The sequence below is a fragment of the Epargyreus clarus genome, unplaced genomic scaffold (genome assembly GCF_041222505.1).
Source record: "Epargyreus clarus isolate Ecla_fem2 unplaced genomic scaffold, WU_Ecla_fem_2.2 ptg000001l, whole genome shotgun sequence".
In the NCBI taxonomy this organism is placed as follows: Eukaryota; Metazoa; Arthropoda; class Insecta; order Lepidoptera; family Hesperiidae; genus Epargyreus; species Epargyreus clarus.
Window position 1 is genome coordinate 12119429 of NW_027332209.1, and position 27061 is coordinate 12146489.

Below are 27061 nucleotides of genomic sequence, written 5' to 3' on the forward strand. Positions count from 1 at the left end.
TATGTATAAGTTACTCTATGATACACAGATTTGTAATAAATAACGTACTACTATTTTTTATGACGAAACCAGACTTGACTTTTATGTCGAATATTATTCGTATGTACTTAATACTGAGTGGGAAAAAATATTTAATAGTACGAGTAACGTATAATTGTTAGAATGGCAATGAAACTTTACATAATCCTATTTTCATAATACCAATTTCCTTAATAACTACATAGTTTTTAAAGTTTAATATTAAATCTATACGAAACTTTTTGGAATTCTTTTCCTAATAATGGATAGTTTCTTTTGAAAGACCATTTCAATTTCTCCGTTTTAATCCTGGATAGTGGCCACAGGATCATAACAACTTCACACGGATAATATAATATACTTGGAGTGCAACTACTTATGCAAATACCTCCATACTGCATTACCAATAAGCAAAGTCTGGTTCCACCAGTTCAATAATGTTCTTAAAAATATCTGTGGATGGTTCTGACAGACTACAAAGTTAAAATACGGATACTGGAAAAGTGAATGAATAGAGAAATAGTACGAAATAATACCTACTATTCGGACTTTCTGAATACTTGTGAATTGTGAATGAATTACTTATTGCCATTGAAGCGGATAATAAAAATAAAATAAGTAATCAATTCAATGGTAAAGGGATTAAGTGAAGAGAAGCCGAACGTTAAAAGTTTTTTATACAGTAATAATATTATAATTTATGTTATAACTATAATAGTATAACACAGTTGGATATGATATGGCTTTCATGTTTGCGGCTGGATATTAGTGGATAAAAACTAGTAGGTTGAATAATTTATGGACAAGTGAAATGCAATTTTAATTTGGTACTTAGTTCGTAGTGTTTGTGAAAGGGAGGCAAAAGTAGGGCGAACTTGAGATAAAGTATCACCGGATCGTAGGTTCTAGACTGTTTGGGTAGTGATGGGTCGTGAGGTGTGAAGATGGAGAGGCTGTCGCACGACCTCAACCTGGCGCTGGAGGAGAGCAACTGCGGGCGTCCGGAGCGCCGCAAGATAGGGCTCCGCAGGCGCACTCGGTCCGCGGGGAACCTGCGTTAGTTTTTTGTTATTAATTTTGACGTTTATCTGTTTATAAATACATAAGACTCCCACAAAGGCAGTAGAGAACAGCTTAATTTACTTACAAACCAAATCGCAAATTAGTTTCCATTTTATAGGTACAATATTTAGATACATTTTCTATTTTCAAATAAACTGAAATAAATGTGAAATGAATGACGGTCATATGTAATGCATGTGGCATGTAACTTTTGTTTACATCTAGTCTTTGTTACAGTTAATGTTTGTAAAAGGACAAATGATTTGCACACCTGACATTTCCATAAGCAACTTTAATTGAAGTAATTACATTTTTTATATAAGTTCACCATGGTATTTATTTATGACGAGTGACGTCTGCTTCCCTTAAGATTTCAACACAGTTCATAATGAGACTAAAGGGCTCACTATAGACTAGTTATGGACTGATTTTGGACTTCTTTTGTACAATAACTTTTACAAATTATTATCGTTATCTAATGGAAGGAATGAAGTCCATCTAATTTTAACTTTTCGCTCTTACCTCAGTTTGTTAATATGTTAATCTGCTGTTGATGCACTATATAATCTACATGTAATCAATAATCATCTACAATATCAAATCATTACTGTATATTTCTTGCATTTTTACATATATCATATACGTGTAAAAATATTGCAGTTCAGCTGATGCTTAGCAGTCACTGGATATCTATAATAGCCTCCAGATGACACACAGTCTTTAGCGTTACTTCAGATAGCTAAATTTGAGGACAAAGTTGGACAGCCTTTTATAAATGTATCTATCTCTCATAAGACATTTAAAACCAAAACAAAGCGCTTAATTATTTTATTACGCAGAAATAGGCATGGAGGTCAGGAGTTGAATCATATTTAAAAATATATGTAGTCTATAAAATTACACATAATTTACTCTTATTTATATATTTGTATGATCTCAATATCAGTTATATTGCAAAAACTTTATCACCTTCAATTTCATAACAAGTCTTTGGAATATTGTAAACAAAATAAGTATTGGATAAAACGTGATGGTTGGTTTATATTTAACTTATATTTTGCACTGTGCACTCAGTGATTCATTCTTTACTTTATTTGAACAGGCTTTGTACGGTAATGCAGATTTGTTTCAATTGGTGCAACCTACATGGGAAGCATTTTCCATCCCACATAAGTAAAATAATCTACAACAATATAAGATGGTTGTACATACCACAAAAAGAAACCGCATATAGATAATAAACACTTTCTACATTCACAACCCCACACTAGGATCCAGACCCAGGAACAGAAATCTAAATTCATCATTTAGATATCTGTCTGGCCAGGGATCGAACCCGGGACCCTTTGCGCGTCAGACCAGTATGACGGCCGCTCCGCCACGCGGGTCCTCAAATAGATTAATAGATTATAGTAGACTTAAATGATTATGTGAGAAATGGTAGTCAAGATTATTATATTAAACTCAATTGACTCTGATAATGTGATTTCTAGAAAAACTCTCGGGGAAGCTAAAATGGAGTAAAATAAAAGGCCTTCTTATAAATAGTGATTAAAAGAATAATAATAAGTTTAAAAAGTATTTGCTACAATAAGGCCAATTTTTTATGTATTTTTTAAATACCATTGGAGTAGTACGCGAGTTGGTAGTCCACCTGATTGTAAGTCGTCATAAACATTTCCAACTGCATACAGGTTACCTGAAGAAAATTACAGATGTTTTGCCACTCCTTACTGTGTTGCACTAAGATTGTTGCGTTACATTTAAGTGATTTTTTTCAACTATACATATTTAATAATTTTTTTACACACTTTTAAAGAGAATCACATTAATTCATTAATTGTATTAATTATTTCTTAATTATTGTTTAAGCAGCAGCAGTATCCGTCAGTCTGGTGGAAGATGGCAGCTCCAGTAGTCCACCGCAAGCGCCGGTCATCACTCAGCCCCTCTCTGATTCCGATGACCCTCACCTCAGCATTCACAAGTCAACGAACCTCAAATCACGACACTACAGTCAGATCGGTAATTTTGAGTCAGACTCGTTCAACGAGAACTTCTCTCCAACGAGGCCAGCCAATGCCAGAAGGAAGCGGAAGTATAAGAAAATGCCAGTTGACTATATTGATGGGAAAACTTCACCGCCAGTCGAGATTCTGAGCGTTACTACTGAGGTTAGTTCTGTACACATAATTTTTAGATTATAGATTAGATTATAGATATTTTCTATAATTCACTTCACTATGTAGTAAATGGCAATTGTATCTTATTAGGTTAGTAGATGAACAAATAGTTCACTAACCACAAAGATTTTTTTATTTTTGTAACAAGTATGGTGATTAACACTAGTGTTTTATGTGGATAGCTCATATATTTATTAAGAATCCGTTTTAGTGTAACATATACGTAATTACTAATTATAATGTAACTAAATTATATTTTAAGTTATTTGTGTGATTTCAGCCTAACGTTATGACGACAACTATCGTCCTGCAAACCCCAGGCTTGTCGCCGATGATTCACGTCGGCAAACATAAACAAGAAAGGTAACGTTGTTTTCTTAAGACTGTTATTGTAATGATAATGATACAAACTATGTAATCAGTCTATCCAATGTGACTCCTGGTTATCTATGTTTTGCTCACTAAAGTTCGAAATTTGACAATTTCTAGTAGTCAGATAGACAAAAATTGTATAGATTGTTTAATTCATAACGAGCATTAGTAAATTAATGGCAATCATTAAGATTAGAATTTATTATAAACACTGGTTGTGTTTCATGATCCCTCCAATATAGGGTATATTGTCCTCCTCATCTCCTAAATTGACACGAGCTGTGTTTTGAATTCATTGTTTATAATCAGAGTAAAATAGATTAATTGTTTATAGTAGTAAGTGATTAATTTAAATGTGTTTTCGATCATGTATTCTATTGCTGTTTATAAAGTTGCCTAACATGTGTTGCGTTGCTAAGCAACCTGCTACTTGGACAACAACAAATGCACTTCAGTATTCGACTTGTTGTTCGGTCATACCAATAATTATATTTATAATGCATATTTGTCCTTTTAATAGAATCTCTGTTTCAGAAACGCATTTTGTGGCAAACGGAAATGGTCGCATCGGGATAAAGGTGATGGGTGTGAAATGAGGGAAAGATCATTTAGTGGTGGATGCTCCTCAAAATCGGCCTTTTTCAAAAATGATTTCAAGTCCAAAAAATACGACACCGACAAAAAGAGAAAAGATTCTGTATTGCAACCCGGGAAAATAGTACTAAAGTCGCATAATACAGAAAGTGACAAAATATCCGCATTCTCAAACACACCCTCACTTCCGGGGAGTTCAAGTTTTAATTTTGTTTACAAAAACCCATCCAAAAATGGCACTCCAACTCTTTCAAAGATGACCGGCTATAGAATAGCGACGGACCTACCGCCATTCTTTAGCCCGACGACCAGTTCAGGCAAGAACAGCCTTGACGTGAAATATCACAGGAAAATAAAGATACTCAATAAGACCCATCCGCCCAGTTCGTTGAGGAATCCGCTGCAGTTTGAAGACTCCAACAGTGGCATGGACTGTACTGGGAATGAAAGTAGTTCCTTGAGTAGTAGTGATTCTGATGGGGTCGTTACTAACGATAGTGATAGGGAAGGCGATGATGAGCTAACTGACTGGCCGGGGATTGAGGAATTAAAAGTATTCAACAAAAGCTTAACGTTCAAATCGTCGAAATCAGTGAACAATAATTGCACAAAGTCTATCAGCAACATGCCGCCACCGAAACGACTGAAAAAGGAAAAACTCCTTATCAAGGGTGGTTGGGCGAGCTGCAAAAACAGATTCAAGAAGAAAAGAGCTAAAGTTGATTCGGGGAATGACGATGACGCCATGATGTCTGATTCGAAAACCGTAGTTGATGTTGATGACGAAGTTTTGTTAAAAGACCATAAAGACATCCTACCCCATTCCTCATTTTCAAGTTTCAGCGACATAAAAAACGCTGGCGTATCAGGACTTAACGCGGACGAGAATTTTTTTCAGTCCTTTCAGGCGTTTCAGGAGAAAGCGAAGAACGAGGAACAATTTAATCAGACACCGCGCACGAATTTCAGTTTACAGAAAACCTCGTCGAGTGACTTGAATCTGAGTGAGAAATCGCCGCAAAGTGACCATTATTACAGCGAGCACTCCATGGGAAATGTTGGAGTCACTGAGGTCAGAGAGATAAGGGCGGGTTGCAGACGGATAAGGGAGGAAAGGCCGGGGTTCTTGATATTGAGTGCAGCGAATGAACAGCTGTCAAAGTTTCTCCAAGATTCTTGTCAGACTGAGCTAAAGTTGCCGAGCTTTCATGACCCCGAGGAGAAGGAGAAACTGGAGTCGCTGGCCAAGTTGTACTCGTTGGAGATGCAAGTGGAATTGGGAAGACCGATCCTAAGGAAGACACGGTAAGTTTTTACTGAACACCGTTTTAACTTTGAATTAATTTAGGGCCAAAATAGATAAGATAAGAGTTCGTATTTGGTTAATAGTTAATTACAAGTCTCTTAAATCCAGTATAATTCATAAAATGTACGAGCAGTAGAATAGTGATATATGTACGTATTATAACTTAAAATAACGGTGTATAAGTGAAAGTATTATACATAGAATACTAATAGTAACTTAAGTAGTTTAATAGCTTCTACTTTTAAAGGTTTTATATCTTATGATATTAGAGATTGTTGTCCAAGCACTCCTAAATAATTTTCGAAGGAACCTAGAATTCGTTCTAATTTGCTTAAAACTTACATCTAATCAACTTCTCCTTTAGACATTAAACAAACAATAGACAGACAAAACTTTAAAAATGCTTTAAGATTTCTCATCAATGTTTTTTTAATAAAGACTTTTTTATTTGTAACAAAAGTTTTTTTTTTTTATAATATAAGAGTAGCAGACGAGCATGCAGTCCACCTGATGGTAAGTGGCTACTGCCGCCCATGGACATCTGTAATCAACCCCAGATAGGATTAAGTATTCATACCTGAGGTGGGCCACAGATGCACCGCTACCCCTGAGGACTAAGCTGGAACGCCTCGGAAAAGTCTGTCTCCCTTACCACACCCTTCAAAACGGAACAGCAGCGCCTAACACTGCTGTTATAAGGTAGAACTAGGTGTGGCGGTGGTGCCGCCGGAGTCACCACCTTCAAAAAGTTTAAACCTCTATATATTTATGACTTTATTCTTATCTATTTTTTCCAGCAACACAATGCAAGCAATCCGAGTAGAACATTCCTACCACAACTTTCCATCGGATCACAAGCGCAGATGCTACGGAGAAGATGCTGATGCTAGTTTAAGCCTCAGCGATAAGTCTGTGCCTTCAGCTAACGACCTGGAAGATAGTCAGGAGTTACCGGAGACAAACAAAACTGATACTAATGATATGACTCCGGAAATATATGACAATTTCTCATACTCTCTCGTGGATAAGTCCTTGTTAAATCCAGGAGAATTGGATTAAAATGCATTTGTAGTCTTTGTGATTATGATGTGCAAGACGCTCATGGCATTCTGCCGGCAGTGTATCAAAAACGATTTGTGAGTTTAGGCAATGCTGAATGCATTTGGAACATGTTTGGGATAATGACTAAAAAACTAAAGTATAATGCTTTTGCCCAAAATGTTGAAGCAGCTTCATAGAAAAGATTCAAGGTATGAACATGAGAAGAAATTCGTTATCATTTAGTTAGTGGGGTAAATATGGGTTTTGGAAAATAAACTGACTAGTATAGATTGGATAATTTGTAGATTCCTATAGATATACTTTTGAACTTTCGAAAATGTTTTTGCTAATCCAGATTAGGTGGACTGATTTTTAATTTGTAAGGTTCTTGAAAATTTAATCCAAATACCGAATTGGTAAAAAGACTACTCGCCAGCAATTTTTAAGAGGTAATTTGGTAGAGGAAAAGTAAAATTTGAAAAAAACCCTTAACTACGCCTAATATGTAATTTGTAGATTATTATTATGAGAATATAAAATATAGTTATTTTTGATTCAACCCATAAGTAGAGTCATGAATAATAGTGTTGTACCTCGAAGCGTTTTAAAGCGTAAAATAAAAACGACACACTTATTTTTTTAACTGCCATTATTTTAGTGATTGTGGCACAGATTATGTAATCAGAATATTTATAATACAACAATTATGTAAGATAAAGTGTTATGTTATAAGTGAATACAAATTACAATTAATAAGCGATAATAACAAGTGTCATTTGTGAAATGACTTTAGTTTTACTAGCTTTAGTGCGCGGATATGTCGTAACAAGTAAGGAAATAACTACTGGCTAATATATGTGTAAAATAATAATGTAATAACATTTTTCTCATATAAGTGAATTATGTATACTTTGCATAAAGTCTCTAATCTTTCCCATCTTCAAAGTCCCATTAAAATTCGTAGTATTGCTTAGGATAGACTGCCCATCCAGTCATTTTATGTATGTTTATGTATGTGATATTGAAACGGCATAATATAATTCCATCACAGTGGTGTAAACTTGAGTTACTTATAATACTATCGTAAACTTGTTTTGTTTGTACTGACTGATATCGACTCGCGTAATGTCTCTGCTTCGGTTACTAATTGTTTGTTTAAACGACATTATTTTTTGTTTTGACTAACACTATTATCTCAAGTATATACTTACGTTAATTATACACTTTAAAATTGTATCCAATATCTTGTAATTATAAGTGTCTCACGAGCTCGTTTTCAAACTAATTATTATTTTAAATACCTACTAATACTGATACCTAGAATTATTAATACTGATACCTAGAATTGTATTTTTATAACATTGTTTTTTGAAACTCTCATGTCCTAAGGGATCTATAGACAAAAGCTTAAAACATCTAAACATATAAATAAAGTTTTTAAGTATGTTATAACAAAATGTGTTATCACCATTATAACAATCTATTATAACCCAGTTTACTGTATATCGAATACTTGCTACATCTGTACATCTTTTATTATGATTTAATAATAATAATAAACATTTATTTCAGAAAATATAGACAAAGATACAAAAGTATAATTGAATACAGAGGTCCATATCATATATACCTTACAGACTAACATACATACTAATATATATAATATATTTATAACTAAATCACGTATTTGCGGCGACGTGAGACGCGGGTCTGATTTAAGATTTTGTGTCTTCATTGTTAAATTACGAGTACTAAGAAAATTAATAATATTAAAATGTGCACTTTTAGTTTATTGTAAATAATAAATAGTTAAAGAGATTCAGTTATAAGAGTTAAGGAGATTATAAAGTTAAAAAATAACCTAGTATTGTTCTGATGTAAATATTTAAATCTATGAAAATTTAAACTGTTTTTTAATGTGATACACTAAAAACTTTAAAAATATAAAATTGCATATTTAGCTATATTAAAAACTAAAAATATTCAAAACTATTTAGAGTGTTAAGATATCTGAGATTATGATATATTATACTATTGAAACAAAATTAATATGACACGTGTAAATGAAGAACTTAAATCTTAATCTTGGTTGCAAATTTATCGAACTATATTTAAAAAGTTTTTATTATAATTTTGGGACCAGCTTCATTTTCAATACGTCTACACTGTTTGTTTTCTTTTGTAAGTAAGATGCCGTGCATTATGTACTTTGGTCCGCCTGTAGCGAACGGTTAAATATTGCCTATAGTGTGCCATGCTTCGTACGAATTGTGATTTGAGATTCAACCCTTCGTGCCGCTTTGTAGTGTGGCAAGTTCATGTTTGTCAATAATACGTAAATATATAAAATATTGAAATTACTTTTAAGCTTTTGAATAGGTATTTATTTATTTATGTATTTTATTTAATTATATTACGTTCCTTTGTTCAAAGTGAAGCTTATTCAATCTCGAGGTAATGTGTTTCTTATTAATAATATTGTAGAGTTAATCATTTCAATAATTGTTTGTCAGATTATAAAGCAACACTTACTTTAAGTGTACATATGTTCTGTATGGTAATGTAGAAATGTTCTAGGATTCTTTGTGGTTGCATTGTTAACACCATTCTTTTTGGTTCAGACATGAAGTGTTCCGACTTCGTCTTCAAAAAGGGGAAAGCTAATATTAAGCAATAAATGTCCTGTGTTGACTAATGGTAGGCAGTGGGAGCAATTTTTCTCTGCTGCCCATGAGTAAGATTAAGCAACCCCAAAAAGTATAGGTACTTAAAGTAAATCTGCTCTGATAAATCTCTGTTTTATCATACGATCAGTTCAGATCTTACATGGCATGGAACCACATATAATTCTACCATATTAACCATTACATAAGATTTACTAATTGTCGTGAATATGATGATAAAACCCTGGTGATGTTCATTCGTTCGGCCAATATATTTTCTAACAAGCTTACTCAATAGCGTGATAAGTGTTATGTAAATAAGTTGTAAGAATTATGACGCCTATTTGATACAGGCCAGACGAGCTGCCGTTGCAAATGGACTGATAAATGGGTTGGCGTATCAATTGAATTTATTGTCGATACAAGTAAATTTGACTGAGCAGATGGAAATCTTTATTTAAGCATAATATGAATGGGTTTACCTAAACGACTTGTATTGTATTTACTATATTTAATCGGTAAGTAGGTAATAATAAACGGTCTATACAAATGTGGTTTATTGTTTGGTTTGGAATGTGAATAATTTAAGTATTATAAAAAGGGAGTAGTTTAACAAATATAGTTCTTACTTTAATATTATATTCCAATACATTGTTTCCTAAACGTGCACTGTACTTTAAATCTTAAAGCAAACATTTCATGCCATGGCTAAAATGCCTTCGTTACGTTCTGTTAAGTCCTTTATGTTTGAGTGCATTTTTAACAAAATCGATTTAGCAGCTTTATTAATACGTGAAAAATAAAACACGAATAATTTATATTGATATTTTGTGATGTACAAAACAATAAAGAGCATATCTTAATAATTATATATGCAGTGTTGGCATGGTAACATGCAGCTCGTTTGGTCTGTCCTTGTAATATATTTAGTAGATAAGAATTCAGATTATTATATAAAAGTTTAAGTATAGATCAACTATTCGTGTTATTTATAGCTGTGTTCCTATGTGAAGTGATGTTACAATTGGAATTACAATTTGTATTATTGAATATAAAGATATACTTTCGAACATTATTTGTGTTTTTGTAATATTTTCACTTGTGCATGTACATGTTGACATTAATTCATTTTTATTAAAAATGCCAAAAAACTTCTTATAGTCCGCGCCAAACTGCTAGTCCGCTATGAATTTGATGCGGGCAGCTATTGTCATACAATTTGCTATAGCGACGCGATTCATTTCTATATTCAGAGCGGACATGCAGTGTAAATAAGTTCACAGACTTTTTAAAATCGTGCATTAATTCACAGTTAATTAAAATTGGTAGTTGAAGGTGGTAGAACCCTTTGTAGTTCGGCACCACCGCCACACCTATTTCTACCCAATAACAGCAGTGTTAGGCGCTGCTGTGTTCCGGTTTGAAGGGTGTGGTAAGGGAGACAGACTTTTCCGAGGCATTCCAGCTTAGTCCTCAGGGGTAGCGGCGCATCTGTGGCCGACCATAGGTGGGAATATCTAATCCTATCTGGGGTTGATTAAAGATGTCCATGGGCGGCAGTAGCCACTTACCATCAGGTGGACTGTATGCTCGTCTGCTACTCCTATATTATAAAAAAAAATCCAAATTGATTGGAGAAAGTTAATCAAACAAAAGCATTTTTAAATAAGATCATTTAATAATAAGTAATTAAAAATACAAACATTTTGGAAATAATAACAATAAAATAATCATAACAATGAGCACCAGCATACAAAAATCGTTTAACGATAACTTAACAATTGATAAGTTGAAACAAATGTCTGATAAATCATTTTCTAACAAAAATGTCTTTTATCTCCTACATTTCGGTCGTATTTTGCTTTATGTTGCAATGATATGTGACTAACTAACCAAATATTTTGGAATGACTACGCTACAATAATTTCTTATGAATCTACGTTTAAAAGTGTTATTTCACTGTTTTTCGCTTTAAATTTTTATCATGTTTGTGTTTGTATCACTTGTGAAATGTATCGCAAATAAAGAAAATTAAGCAACTTACACACACTTTTCACGTTTTCTCTGATATGATGTGTATTTCACGCATTTACATCTTAGTCATGATCGGTATAGAATCATTTTTCAAACATCTTCTCATTTAGCCTGCTGATGGAGTGACTACTTGACCATAATACAAATAACAAACAACAAATTTTAATTTTATTTTTACCTTACTCCTCGACTATAAATGGCATGTCACTGTAAAGAATTGATATTATTGCGACTTCGAGATATCACAGTTATTTTTGCATTAATATCAAAATATTTTCTCATCCAACTTTCAGTATACCCTCATCTTTCCAATATAAAATAAACATACATTTGTACATATCGAGTCTGACTCATTCAAAAATTGTGTGATAGAATATGGCAAATATGATTTTTATACTCCATTTAATCTCTTAAGCTAGTAACCATGAAAAGAAATAGCACAGATAAATAACTGTAAAGAAAAAAATAGAAGATACAACATTGGTGCTTCTAAATAAAAAAAGTGTAAATAAAAATAAATAAATTTCCAGTCAGAAAATTTGTGTTACATATATGATAGATTTTTCTTAAACTAGCAACAAATAATTCGCAGTCTGTGATATAAAATTCTAATCCATATTTTCAGTATAAAATTGTGATTTGAACGTAACAGATTCTAAGAATAACGTACTCGTTCGTCCGCGACTGAGTGAATGGTTAATGAACGAATGAAAGATTATTAGCAAAGCTCATTCATCATAAGATTGTGTGGTCTATTTATTATATTTTCTTGTGTTTCTAAATTTATTTTCTGGGTATTGTTAAGTTTTTTAAGTATTTATAGGTATTTATAAGCATTTTATAAAATTTGATCTTTACTCAATTTCTAAGAGTAATAAAACAATGTCACAATACTATTTTAGTGTCAATATTAAACGATGTTACTTAACTGACTATAAACCAAACATCAGTCGCGATCAAACAGGTACTGCGCTTAACGCTACAGGCTACACGCTAGGGCATATTCGTATTCATACAGCTATACTTTTCATGCTCCTGCTTCTATAAATATATATATGATAGTGATTTAGGCACAACAAACAATACTAATTCGAATCGAGAGCCAGGTAGACATTTGAGTGATATTTTCATGTGTCATTGCATACACGCTTGCGTATCTTTTCGTGATATTATGAGAACATAAAGTCATTAGAAGCAGATATTGTTTATCGTATTTCCGTTAATTTTCCTGTTATTTTGCTTAACCAATACCTGGTACATTTCAACCAATACGAATATACCCTAGTACAACTCCGTACTCCACAGTACGAAATTTACTCGATGGTGCAGATGAGGTCATCGCCCTCCAGCTTCTGTCCATTGGTGATGGCCACAGACAGGATGGTGCCGGCTTTGGGCGCTTGAACAATCATCTCCATCTTCATAGCCGAGAGGACGGCTATCGGCTGACCTTTCTCCACCTTGTCGCCTTCTTTCACTTTGATTGCTGTGAAATTATTTTTTTAATTTTAAAATTCGTTTAGATTAGTGAAAAATAATACATGTATAGGGTCTAGAAAATAAAAAGTATAAATTAACTTGCAAAAGTTTTGATTATTATTTCTACGAATTTCTTTCAGCAGATGTGTGACTGAATATTAGTTCTCGAATGTTAAGAGTAGTCTGTTTATGATTAAGATAAATTTACCAAATCTATAAGTTCACTTTCATATAAATTATATTGCGTTCATATGTTTATTTAAATCATTGTGTGGGTATGTATATATGATAATATATATTTTTTAATGAAAATAAAATAACTACAATTTACAAAAGTGTCGTTACTGGGGCCAGATGACCAAACTTTTTTTTTTCAGTTATATTTTTTATAGTTATAATGTATTTGCAATTTAAAAGTAATAAAATATGGCATTAGAAGATGCTTACTGAGAACAGTTCCTGGCATGGGCGCTCCCACTTGATTCTTGTCTCCTTTCACAGCCTTCGGGTGAATCTTCATCTCCTAGAAACATAATCAATGTAAATAATTTTGTTTTAATTAAGTTTTTGTATTGATTAAAAGTTTTTTTTTTAATTTTATTCATGTATTTTATATTCCTATTATAGGAATTCTAGATATTGTGCACATCATGATATTCGCGCAGGGACGCACAGGGTTTTGCGTTCGATTCCTGATAAAGCAAATCATCTGTGTCCGCGGGCACAAATACAATCATATAGATATAGATATATTTTAAATACGATTTAAATATTATTGTTGTGTTTGTGAATAATTTTATTAGTACACGAGTTTAGTTCACACATGTGATACCTGCTTTTGTACTGAACTGCATGCTCGAACTGCGCGAATCTAAAGCTACGAGTATATAAAGCTGTGTTTCATTATCCTCAATTCGGAGCAAGTTATATATAAACTCTCACCGCCGTCATCTCACAGTGAAGCCTACCTTGCTGGCGTTCTCGTCGCGTATGAACACGGAGCGCAGTTGTCCGTTGAGCTCGAAGAACACCTCGCGCTCGCCCGCCGCCGTCATCTCGTCCGACACGGCCAGTGTGCGGATGTCCAGCGTCTTGCCCCGCTCCAAACGCACTTCGATGGTTTCGCCAACCTGTAAGATACAATCAATGCTTCCGAAAATAAGAAAAAGTACTTGAAATGTGTAAAGTCTAAAATTCGCAATTACGGAGTTGTGTTTGCCTTAAACTGCTTTCAGTGCAGATGCTGACGCCCCATAACGCGTGACGTCATTTTATACCACGCCACCCTTGCCATACTCATTCAAATTCAAATAATGTACACTTTTTAAGTAACTTTAGAATCTTTCGACGTTCATAGTCTATTTTGAACGATCAAACAAAAGAAAAATCCTTAAGGCAACATATCTATGTCCGACATTAAATAGAACTTTAACTCTTTTCGCTGCTAATTACAGAATGTTCTGAGTGCTCAACCCTTTTGTTTTTGATTACAGAATTTTGAGCGATAGTGACTACTTACCATCATACTTATTTTTACCAAGTCAAGTTCTTGAGAATTATACTCAGAGGTCATCTCACCGTGGGTCCAACAAGGAAAGTCTTCGTGTCCAGATGTTTCACCGGCCCGTACTTTTCACGGATGCGGAAGAAATCGTTCGCGACTTGTGGGTACATCGCCGCTGACATTATGTCTTGTTCGCTAACCTGAAAACAATTACAATATTATTAATGAATAAACAATTCATTAAGAAAATATGAAAGTATATACTAACGGGGCTTGTGTAGACCTCACGTGATCTATGAATTTAAGCAATGTATGAAGTTAAGTATTGTAATAGCAGACGAGCGTGTAGTCCTCCTGATGGTGAGTGGCTTCTGCCGCCTATAGTCATCTATAATCAATCCCAGATAAAATAAACTTCTTATCTGAGATCTGCGACAGACGCACCGCTACCCCCGAAAACTAAGCTTGAACGCCTCGGAAAAGTATGTCTCTCTTACAACCCTCTTTAAACCAGAACACAGCAACGCTTAACACTGCTGTTATTTCGTTTTAGTTGCGGGAATAAGCTTGTACTTACATCAGGATAAGTTTCTTTAATATCAGCTTTGAGTTTCTCGAAGTCTAATGGAGGCAGCTCCTTGCCGGGCCGGTCCTCTATCCTGGGCATATCCTTCAGGACCTTAGATCTGAAAATGTACTTATAATTTAATTTTACTGTAGATTTACATTGAGTAAAATTCTACTTAGGTGTTTATGTAAATCTCACTTTATCTTCGAAATTTTATATATACCAGCTTCAACCAAAGACAAATATGTTTTTTTACACATATGTATTATAAATGTTACAATTACACCACACTTATTTATTATTAATAGATCACATAATTTGCTGACTGTTAATAAACAGTTAAACTGTTAATAAATAGGTTCAAAAAGTGGCCTAAATAATAATTTAGGCCACTTTTTGAACTTCTTCTCAATGTATTTTTTTTACTAAAAATATCTTGCAATTTGTGGTAACACTTTGTCACTAAGTTACATTACTTTGTCACTTAGTAATAATACTTTGCGACTTAGTAATAATACTTTGTCACTTAGTAAGGACACTTTATTATTTTGAAAACCTGTCTTTTGTTACATAAAGACTCACCTAAGAGGTTCAGGGAAGCCTCCGTGCGGTATACCAATAGCACCCTGCAGGAACTCCACTACAGACTTCGGGAAAGACAGTTCCTCTGCTCTCGCGCGAATCTCGTCAGCAGTCAGCTTATTCTGCACCATGAACTGGGCTAAGTCACCCACAACCTTCGACGAGGGTGTCACCTTGATGATGTCGCCGAGGAGCAAGTTGGCTTCCCTGGAAAAGATAAGGGATAGTTATAGATTAGGTTTTTATTAGAAAAAAAATAGTATAAAAATAAGAAAAAGAGTGCGTCCAACAATGCGCAGCAAGTAAAACTATCATAACAGGAAACTCCGTAACTTGCTAAAATCTGGTGCCACTTGTATTGTTAAATGCGTGATTTATCAAAGAGTTCTTAATATTTTGCATATACACAAGCTACGAACTGACACAGTCTGAGCATGCCTATTACCTATTATCTAGCTCGGTGGGAAACTTCTCTTTGCACAAACCCTGACCTGATCTCAGGTTTTGCAACACACGTTGACCTTGAAATCAAAGTTTAGTTTTTGATCCTCTTGTGGCGGTTTTCCGAAACATACAAGAGATGGCGCCATTAGTATTTTTAAATCGCTGTTATCTTAATATTTGGCATTTCAATATACGAATTGGGACAGGCTTAGCACGCTTGTTACCTAGGCATGACCACCTGGCTCGAGTTAAATTCGGGCGAACGCGAATAATGTTTTTAAAAAGTACTTTATTTATTACAATAATTAACTATTATAAGAACAAAATATGTATATAGGAATTCTGTAACAATACTGATTTTATGTGAAACACCACTGTACATCGTTCGATTACGCGATTCAGCGGAATGCAGCTGGCGTCATGCCGGGTGCAGGGTTACGGCGTGGTAACTTTCGTTGTGAGATTTTTTCAGCCAAATCTAGATCAGACGTCATGTTTTGCAGCAAACACGTTGACCTTATAATCAAAGTTCAGTTTTGAAAAACATTCACCTATACGCCTTCTTAACCTCCTCGAACTGGCTGCCGAGCCCCAGCGAGAACGCCTGGAACTGCAGGTTGGTGTACTGGCCGCCGGGGATCTCGTTCAGGTACACGTCCGCGTTGCCGGACTTCATCGTGGCGGTCGCCTCGAACGGCCCGTACAGCGTGCGAGCCTGCTCCCAGTACGCTGAGTACTCCGATACCGTTTGGAGGGGTATACCTGCAAAATAATGGGAAATTATAGGTTTAATTACTCCACTCTTATTCCTACTTTTGCATCACAACAGTTATGTGCCGTTGGGTTCTAGTTTAGAAAGGGGACTACATGACTGACTTATCTCTACCTTCTCTGGGATGCAGTTTTAATGTATATTAAACTCAGCCTCGTAACTCCTTTCAGCATTTTTCGTTAATTCTTATAGTTTCGGATTTGACCATAAAGGTTCATTGGAAAAATTCATCCTGTATAGTGGCGTATTCGGGTGTATTTAGTACTTGCAATGCTTGTCCGTTCTTCGCACCAAAGGTACGCCACGCAAGTATACACGCATTACGCGTTTGTACTAGTACGAGGCATTTGTACATACTTGTTATTGTTCGACGAGTCACTCGGCGAATTGTTGTAAATATTTAAATGTTGCGTAACCCGAGTCAGCTTGCATGGACCAGCGTTTGCCCATGTGCCTTATGACGTCACCGCCACACCCGCTGGGCGGGTGCTGGTGCAGCGGTGCCGCGTGACGTCACTCACCCGTGTCCAGCGCGGTGCCCTGCAGCGAGGCGACGAGCGCGCCCATGCTGGGCTGGCTGGTGAGGCCGGACATGGAGTCCACGGCCGCGTCCACCACGTCCGCGCCCGCCTCCGCGCAGGCCGGCAGTGCCGCGTGACGTCACTCACCCGTGTCCAGCGCGGTGCCCTGCAGCGAGGCGACGAGCGCGCCCATGCTGGGCTGGCTGGTGAGGCCGGACATGGAGTCCACGGCCGCGTCCACCACGTCCGCGCCCGCCTCCGCGCAGGCCGGCAGTGCCGCGTGACGTCACTCACCCGTGTCCAGCGCGGTGCCCTGCAGCGAGGCGACGAGCGCGCCCATGCTGGGCTGGCTGGTGAGGCCGGACATGGAGTCCACGGCCGCGTCCACCACGTCCGCGCCCGCCTCCGCGCAGGCCGGCAGTGCCGCGTGACGTCACTCACCCGTGTCCAGCGCGGTGCCCTGCAGCGAGGCGACGAGCGCGCCCATGCTGGGCTGGCTGGTGAGGCCGGACATGGAGTCCACGGCCGCGTCCACCACGTCCGCGCCCGCCTCCGCGCAGGCCGGCAGTGCCGCGTGACGTCACTCACCCGTGTCCAGCGCGGTGCCCTGCAGCGAGGCGACGAGCGCGCCCATGCTGGGCTGGCTGGTGAGGCCGGACATGGAGTCCACGGCCGCGTCCACCACGTCCGCGCCCGCCTCCGCGCAGGCCGGCAGTGCCGCGTGACGTCACTCACCCGTGTCCAGCGCGGTGCCCTGCAGCGAGGCGACGAGCGCGCCCATGCTGGGCTGGCTGGTGAGGCCGGACATGGAGTCCACGGCCGCGTCCACCACGTCCGCGCCCGCCTCCGCGCAGGCCGGCAGTGCCGCGTGACGTCACTCACCCGTGTCCAGCGCGGTGCCCTGCAGCGAGGCGACGAGCGCGCCCATGCTGGGCTGGCTGGTGAGGCCGGACATGGAGTCCACGGCCGCGTCCACCACGTCCGCGCCCGCCTCCGCGCAGGCCGGCAGTGCCGCGTGACGTCACTCACCCGTGTCCAGCGCGGTGCCCTGCAGCGAGGCGACGAGCGCGCCCATGCTGGGCTGGCTGGTGAGGCCGGACATGGAGTCCACGGCCGCGTCCACCACGTCCGCGCCCGCCTCCGCGCAGGCCGGCAGTGCCGCGTGACGTCACTCACCCGTGTCCAGCGCGGTGCCCTGCAGCGAGGCGACGAGCGCGCCCATGCTGGGCTGGCTGGTGAGGCCGGACATGGAGTCCACGGCCGCGTCCACCACGTCCGCGCCCGCCTCCGCGCAGGCCGGCAGTGCCGCGTGACGTCACTCACCCGTGTCCAGCGCGGTGCCCTGCAGCGAGGCGACGAGCGCGCCCATGCTGGGCTGGCTGGTGAGGCCGGACATGGAGTCCACGGCCGCGTCCACCACGTCCGCGCCCGCCTCCGCGCAGGCCGGCAGTGCCGCGTGACGTCACTCACCCGTGTCCAGCGCGGTGCCCTGCAGCGAGGCGACGAGCGCGCCCATGCTGGGCTGGCTGGTGAGGCCGGACATGGAGTCCACGGCCGCGTCCACCACGTCCGCGCCCGCCTCCGCGCAGGCCGGCAGTGCCGCGTGACGTCACTCACCCGTGTCCAGCGCGGTGCCCTGCAGCGAGGCGACGAGCGCGCCCATGCTGGGCTGGCTGGTGAGGCCGGACATGGAGTCCACGGCCGCGTCCACCACGTCCGCGCCCGCCTCCGCGCAGGCCGGCAGTGCCGCGTGACGTCACTCACCCGTGTCCAGCGCGGTGCCCTGCAGCGAGGCGACGAGCGCGCCCATGCTGGGCTGGCTGGTGAGGCCGGACATGGAGTCCACGGCCGCGTCCACCACGTCCGCGCCCGCCTCCGCGCAGGCCGGCAGTGCCGCGTGACGTCACTCACCCGTGTCCAGCGCGGTGCCCTGCAGCGAGGCGACGAGCGCGCCCATGCTGGGCTGGCTGGTGAGGCCGGACATGGAGTCCACGGCCGCGTCCACCACGTCCGCGCCCGCCTCCGCGCAGGCCGGCAGTGCCGCGTGACGTCACTCACCCGTGTCCAGCGCGGTGCCCTGCAGCGAGGCGACGAGCGCGCCCATGCTGGGCTGGCTGGTGAGGCCGGACATGGAGTCCACGGCCGCGTCCACCACGTCCGCGCCCGCCTCCGCGCAGGCCGGCAGTGCCGCGTGACGTCACTCACCCGTGTCCAGCGCGGTGCCCTGCAGCGAGGCGACGAGCGCGCCCATGCTGGGCTGGCTGGTGAGGCCGGACATGGAGTCCACGGCCGCGTCCACCACGTCCGCGCCCGCCTCCGCGCAGGCCGGCAGTGCCGCGTGACGTCACTCACCCGTGTCCAGCGCGGTGCCCTGCAGCGAGGCGACGAGCGCGCCCATGCTGGGCTGGCTGGTGAGGCCGGACATGGAGTCCACGGCCGCGTCCACCACGTCCGCGCCCGCCTCCGCGCAGGCCGGCAGTGCCGCGTGACGTCACTCACCCGTGTCCAGCGCGGTGCCCTGCAGCGAGGCGACGAGCGCGCCCATGCTGGGCTGGCTGGTGAGGCCGGACATGGAGTCCACGGCCGCGTCCACCACGTCCGCGCCCGCCTCCGCGCAGGCCGGCAGTGCCGCGTGACGTCACTCACCCGTGTCCAGCGCGGTGCCCTGCAGCGAGGCGACGAGCGCGCCCATGCTGGGCTGGCTGGTGAGGCCGGACATGGAGTCCACGGCCGCGTCCACCACGTCCGCGCCCGCCTCCGCGCAGGCCGGCAGTGCCGCGTGACGTCACTCACCCGTGTCCAGCGCGGTGCCCTGCAGCGAGGCGACGAGCGCGCCCATGCTGGGCTGGCTGGTGAGGCCGGACATGGAGTCCACGGCCGCGTCCACCACGTCCGCGCCCGCCTCCGCGCAGGCCGGCAGTGCCGCGTGACGTCACTCACCCGTGTCCAGCGCGGTGCCCTGCAGCGAGGCGACGAGCGCGCCCATGCTGGGCTGGCTGGTGAGGCCGGACATGGAGTCCACGGCCGCGTCCACCACGTCCGCGCCCGCCTCCGCGCAGGCCGGCAGTGCCGCGTGACGTCACTCACCCGTGTCCAGCGCGGTGCCCTGCAGCGAGGCGACGAGCGCGCCCATGCTGGGCTGGCTGGTGAGGCCGGACATGGAGTCCACGGCCGCGTCCACCACGTCCGCGCCCGCCTCCGCGCAGGCCGGCAGTGCCGCGTGACGTCACTCACCCGTGTCCAGCGCGGTGCCCTGCAGCGAGGCGACGAGCGCGCCCATGCTGGGCTGGCTGGTGAGGCCGGACATGGAGTCCACGGCCGCGTCCACCACGTCCGCGCCCGCCTCCGCGCAGGCCGGCAGTGCCGCGTGACGTCACTCACCCGTGTCCAGCGCGGTGCCCTGCAGCGAGGCGACGAGCGCGCCCATGCTGGGCTGGCTGGTGAGGCCGGACATGGAGTCCACGGCCGCGTCCACCACGTCCGCGCCCGCCTCCGCGCAGGCCGGCAGTGCCGCGTGACGTCACTCACCCGTGTCCAGCGCGGTGCCCTGCAGCGAGGCGACGAGCGCGCCCATGCTGGGCTGGCTGGTGAGGCCGGACATGGAGTCCACGGCCGCGTCCACCACGTCCGCGCCCGCCTCCGCGCAGGCCGGCAGTGCCGCGTGACGTCACTCACCCGTGTCCAGCGCGGTGCCCTGCAGCGAGGCGACGAGCGCGCCCATGCTGGGCTGGCTGGTGAGGCCGGACATGGAGTCCACGGCCGCGTCCACCACGTCCGCGCCCGCCTCCGCGCAGGCCGGCAGTGCCGCGTGACGTCACTCACCCGTGTCCAGCGCGGTGCCCTGCAGCGAGGCGACGAGCGCGCCCATGCTGGGCTGGCTGGTGAGGCCGGACATGGAGTCCACGGCCGCGTCCACCACGTCCGCGCCCGCCTCCGCGCAGGCCGGCAGTGCCGCGTGACGTCACTCACCCGTGTCCAGCGCGGTGCCCTGCAGCGAGGCGACGAGCGCGCCCATGCTGGGCTGGCTGGTGAGGCCGGACATGGAGTCCACGGCCGCGTCCACCACGTCCGCGCCCGCCTCCGCGCAGGCCGGCAGTGCCGCGTGACGTCACTCACCCGTGTCCAGCGCGGTGCCCTGCAGCGAGGCGACGAGCGCGCCCATGCTGGGCTGGCTGGTGAGGCCGGACATGGAGTCCACGGCCGCGTCCACCACGTCCGCGCCCGCCTCCGCGCAGGCCGGCAGTGCCGCGTGACGTCACTCACCCGTGTCCAGCGCGGTGCCCTGCAGCGAGGCGACGAGCGCGCCCATGCTGGGCTGGCTGGTGAGGCCGGACATGGAGTCCACGGCCGCGTCCACCACGTCCGCGCCCGCCTCCGCGCAGGCCGGCAGTGCCGCGTGACGTCACTCACCCGTGTCCAGCGCGGTGCCCTGCAGCGAGGCGACGAGCGCGCCCATGCTGGGCTGGCTGGTGAGGCCGGACATGGAGTCCACGGCCGCGTCCACCACGTCCGCGCCCGCCTCCGCGCAGGCCGGCAGTGCCGCGTGACGTCACTCACCCGTGTCCAGCGCGGTGCCCTGCAGCGAGGCGACGAGCGCGCCCATGCTGGGCTGGCTGGTGAGGCCGGACATGGAGTCCACGGCCGCGTCCACCACGTCCGCGCCCGCCTCCGCGCAGGCCGGCAGTGCCGCGTGACGTCACTCACCCGTGTCCAGCGCGGTGCCCTGCAGCGAGGCGACGAGCGCGCCCATGCTGGGCTGGCTGGTGAGGCCGGACATGGAGTCCACGGCCGCGTCCACCACGTCCGCGCCCGCCTCCGCGCAGGCCGGCAGTGCCGCGTGACGTCACTCACCCGTGTCCAGCGCGGTGCCCTGCAGCGAGGCGACGAGCGCGCCCATGCTGGGCTGGCTGGTGAGGCCGGACATGGAGTCCACGGCCGCGTCCACCACGTCCGCGCCCGCCTCCGCGCAGGCCGGCAGTGCCGCGTGACGTCACTCACCCGTGTCCAGCGCGGTGCCCTGCAGCGAGGCGACGAGCGCGCCCATGCTGGGCTGGCTGGTGAGGCCGGACATGGAGTCCACGGCCGCGTCCACCACGTCCGCGCCCGCCTCCGCGCAGGCCAGCATGGCCGCCACGCCCGCGCCGGACGTGTCGTGTGTGTGCACGTGGATCGGCACGGACGGGTGCTTGTCGCGGATCGCTGTTATTAGCAACCTACGAGAATGGTAGAAAATTTAAACATACTAATAAGGCCATGTATGTAATCCAACGTTACAACGCCACGGCGAGCCGTGGCTTTCCTTTGCGAAATTTGGTTGCGTGGCACCGAAGAAAATTGAAAGCGCAGCGCCGTTTACCGAGACAGGAAAATCTCGTGAATGAGCGCTGTGACGCTGTAACATTGGATTATCTTGTCACACTTTGGCGTATTTAATAAAAAAGAAATAATAAAAAATAATGTCTGCATTAATGTCACACACACGCGCAAGTAGTGAAACTTTACATAATGATTGGTAATAAATAACACGATACGGCACGATACGACACGACACGACATAATAATGTTTCGTATCGTATCTTCACCTAAAAATATATTTTATTAACTTGCAATATTGACTAGCCAACTATATGTTGCAAAAATGCATGTTTTCAAAAATGCACCCTCATAATTTATTCCATCCGCTCCGAGAGAAGTATAACTTCAAAAAATAAAAAGAACAAAATAGCGTTAAGGCATTTTTTAAGTCCACATAGAAGTCCAAACAGAATTAAAACTACTTGCAAAAATCGTAACATGAAACTTACTTAGCAGCCTGTGGCTTCAGCAGACCGGCCATATCCTTGATACCGAGAACGTGTGTCCCTGCCTTCACGAGCTCATCCGCTAGATTCAAGTAGTACTTAAGGTCGTACTTCTTCTTGTTAGGGTCGGACACGTCTCCGGTGTAGGAGATGGCAGCTTCTACCACTCCGCCAGCCTTACCCGCGGCTTCCATACCCAGGATTAAATTTGGGAGGTAGTTCAGAGAATCGAACACTCTGAAGACGTCCATGCCGGCTTTTACCTAGAAATAAATAAAATAAAATAAAATAAGTTCAATTTAACAGGTTAATAGGTTATGTTACTTTCAGTTAAACGAAACGAAAAAGTTCCTAAATCGACGCATGAAAGTAAGTTAACGTTTCATCTATACATTTTGTTAAATTTCACAGCCATTTCATAAAGCGATCATTATTAAATTAGTAAAACTTTTTGTGGTTTGACGACCAAACTTTTCACATATTTTTAAGTATAACTTGTTGAATAAAAGAGCGCTTTACTAGGGTTTTAAAGTTTGACGGTAAACCATAAATTTAAAAGATATGGTTTCTGATCTATTTTTGAGAATCCCATAAGTTATAATTTGGCTTTGATTGAAACTTGTAAATTACTCTACTTATGGACCAGAAATATCGCAACCTTTGAGAACCCTTTATGGACCAGAAACAAGGTGTTAATTTAAAAGACGATTGAGAAACTGTTTCAACGGAACCAATATCAAGACAAACTTACAGCCATATCACAGAACTCGAAGACGACATTGTCAGGGTAGTTGGTGTAGCCCACGGCGTTGGCTCCCCGCAGCAACATCTGGAAGGGGATGTTGGGGATGAGGCGGCGCATGTCCTCTAAACGCTCCCACGGGCACTCGTGGAGGAACCTGAAATTATTCCAGATTATAACGATCTTTATTGGGAATCAAGCAGTTTTATAATTATAATATTTTGTCAAGTTATTTTTTTTTAAGTTTCCCTATATGGGCGTGGATGTAGACTGACTTAGATATAATTCATAATTCTTTATTTTCATAGAATAAGGTTAACAAAAGGTCTTGAAGCCACAAGTCTTCTCTCAGTCTGCCTTGTCGGCGTGCAATTTTTTATACAGTTAATAAATTGTCGTTTAAGGCGACCATCTTAGTCCTGAAGATTGAACATGTATCCGACTTTAAGTAGAACCTCTGTTTATATGGAGATGCTTGGAGACTTCCATGGGTCGCAGTGACCTTTACCACCAGATGAACTACATGCACACTTTTATTGAATAAAAACAGGAACTTTAAAATAGGCTAGTTTTTAGCAGGACTATATTTAGTGTTTCGACGTGAAAGTCAAAGAGCACTGGCAACTTTGATTATTCGGTCCAAATCATAATATCACAAAAAAATAGTCTCACCTAAGAGCCACATCGAAGGTCGCACCTCCCCAATTTTCCAACGAGTACAGATTACTGAAGTTATGTGCAACATAGGGCGATACTCCTAACAAGTCATGTGTCCTCACTCTCGTAGCTAATAAGGACTGGTGAGCGTCCCTAAAGGTCGTGTCCATGAGCAGGAGCCCTTTGTGTTGTCGTACCGCCTTCGCGAAGGCTTCAGGACCACCCTCTTTCAAAATCTGTTTGAATCCTTTTGGTGGTTGTACAGCTGTAAATATATTTTGATTAAAATTGTCATTTAATTAATTAATCCTGATTCCTTTTCCGCCTATTGTCCCCTGTACCGCATTTTTATATATACAGTGCATTTACTGCAATAATTATTTATTCCATATATATTTTGGTACTATTTAACCTTAATAATAAACCATATTACAGTATTAAACCGTAATAATAATAAACTATATAATTACGGTATATATTATTATTAAAATATAAATATCATATAATAATCATACACTAATTTGAGTATATCTGTTTATTTAAGCATGATTTTATAAAGTTAGAAATGGAATAAACTAATAATTATATACCACAACCTAAATAGAGCGTAGCGTTTCTTATTAAAAAATATAATCAAACTTATTAGATAATTTATAATACTTTTTGTTTTTGTGAGGATCGAATACAACTAAAATGACTGTGCACAGGTAGGTACGTTGTAAAAATGTAAAGACGTTCACGTTAAAGTTAATAAGCACACACTCACAATTTGGGACTTAAACGTATTAAATTATATTGACAAAGTAATATTTAATATTACAATAAAATTAATTTAAATTTAAATGAAATTTCAGTATTTTATTTAAATAGTAAAATTAGTTTCATAAAATATTCTTTAAATAAAGACCATAATATGCCATCATAGTATGATAACAAATCACAAGAAAAAGATTTCTGTTGTACTATAGAGCACATAAGTTTAATATTATATTGTATAGCATACCAAAGTATACATATATTCTTTGATTGAATAGAAACTTCATATAACATTATTTTATATAATATTTATATCTCACTGTAGTTTAAATCTTAGAGTCAAAGTAAAAATATCTGTTCGCATACCAAAAAGCAGCAAAACAACACAACAACAAAAGCGACGACATCCCAACAACATTACGAAGCACAACACTAGCGGAACCGTCACTCGGATTAATCAGATAAAGCATTATTCCTCACCTGTGTTCTCCCCTGTCATTTCCTGCCTTTTAATGGCCTCAGGCGAAAGGTCTGAAAAATATTTTTAGTAAAAAAAATATGGCGGAGTGCAGCAACGTCAATGGTGTGCACAAGTGGCTAAATAATAATGAGCACGATGGATGTATGAACAGAAAACGCCATCTAGAACATTAGTAGGTGATTGCAAACAAAATTGATGCGAAATAAATGATTGTTTTTTTTTTGTTTTGGAAAATTGTTTTTTTTTGCCGTGTATTTATTAAAGCGTGCATTTTTCCTTTTTTTTATATTTCACGAATAAAAATAGCCTGTTTTGCCTACCAAATATTTTTTTTAGAAAATCATTAATTATCTCTAAAACTGTTTTTTTAGCTACATAATTTTGTTTGCGCATAGTCCATAGCAATGAAGTATGAAATTTTACCATAGATGCAAAACCATAACCAAATATATATCATATAATATATATTTGCAATTAAAAAAAAACATCAACGTGCTCTAATACGTAACGTGTTCCCATTAAATAAGTATTTTAGTATAATTAGGACACTGCAAAACAGCAATACAATATAATAATAATGTCCGAACATACCATGCCCAGAACGCACTGGAAGAAAAGGGAACACATATATAAGTAAATATATTATTTTGCTTAATATATCGCAAGCGTAGAATATCGCAAGTATACAATATTGTTATAAATATAAATTACAATATTGCTATAAAATATAAAACGCACTTTATAGAATATGTCAACGGTTTTGCTTTCTTTAGACGTTAAATATATCGCCGTCGTATTTTTTTATTTATTAAAATTCGAGTGTTTTAAATTTCTCGAAATGCTACATAATTGATAAGTAATTATACATATTATATTCCATACCTACATAATAATATTGTTTCATATCCTATAACTATGTTATTTTAAAATCACTTTATATTTTTTTGTGCTGTGCAATATCCTCAAATAATCATTTATTTTCATTATATCAACAATTTTAAATTTAATATGTGCTATTTGCTACGGTACATGTCATTTTTGTATGAATAAAATTTCATCCTTCATTAAAAATATTAAAATTTAGTTAACAAGTAAAATTAAATTTTATTTACCCCCATGGTTATCCCATGATTAAATATGAAATTAATTTATATGATTTGTTACACATATAATGAATCCCTTAGAACACTGAACAAAATGTCTAACTAAGAAATAATTAATATCAGAATTTCGTTTTGTTATATTAGCAGTTATAACATGAAATTATTATAGTCTTATAGTTATTTGTTTAGTTTTTATTAAATTAGTTATAAGCTGAGTAATATAATCATTAAACTATTTTAAATCACGAATACATATTATATATTTATTAAAACATTTTCATTAACATAAAATACCTTTAATATTGTTGTCTTAAATATAATGAAGGCTGTATGTAATAAATAAATAAAAATAAGATAATCAATTCTTCAATGAGATAT

General features: G+C 42.0%; 2 protein-coding genes across 2 annotated transcripts in view; one reads left to right on the plus strand and one right to left on the minus strand.

Moving 5' to 3' along the window:
• The first annotated feature begins 532 nt into the window (after positions 1-532).
• On the plus strand, positions 533-7135 carry LOC140749915 (uncharacterized). Its single transcript, XM_073083206.1, has 5 exons — positions 533-1074; positions 2956-3254; positions 3544-3626; positions 4170-5534; positions 6333-7135. Exons 1-5 carry the CDS (start codon positions 963-965, stop codon positions 6592-6594), a joined length of 2121 nt encoding a protein of 706 aa, XP_072939307.1. The 5' UTR covers positions 533-962; the 3' UTR covers positions 6595-7135.
• A 5432-nt stretch (positions 7136-12567) lies between these two features.
• The window catches only part of PCB (Pyruvate carboxylase), a 39125-nt gene continuing 24631 nt past the window's right edge, over positions 12568-27061 (minus strand). Inside the window, exons 14-25 of the mRNA XM_073083596.1 lie at positions 25580-25630; positions 24359-24608; positions 23696-23843; positions 22948-23207; positions 22142-22356; positions 16402-16612; positions 15407-15613; positions 14834-14942; positions 14331-14456; positions 13721-13882; positions 13200-13275; positions 12568-12759 (exon numbers count right to left, since the gene is read on the minus strand). Of these exons, the coding sequence (XP_072939697.1) occupies positions 12587-12759; positions 13200-13275; positions 13721-13882; positions 14331-14456; positions 14834-14942; positions 15407-15613; positions 16402-16612; positions 22142-22356; positions 22948-23207; positions 23696-23843; positions 24359-24608; positions 25580-25630 (1988 nt within the window). The 3' untranslated portion in view covers positions 12568-12586. The remainder of the gene's footprint in view (positions 12760-13199; positions 13276-13720; positions 13883-14330; positions 14457-14833; positions 14943-15406; positions 15614-16401; positions 16613-22141; positions 22357-22947; positions 23208-23695; positions 23844-24358; positions 24609-25579; positions 25631-27061) is intronic.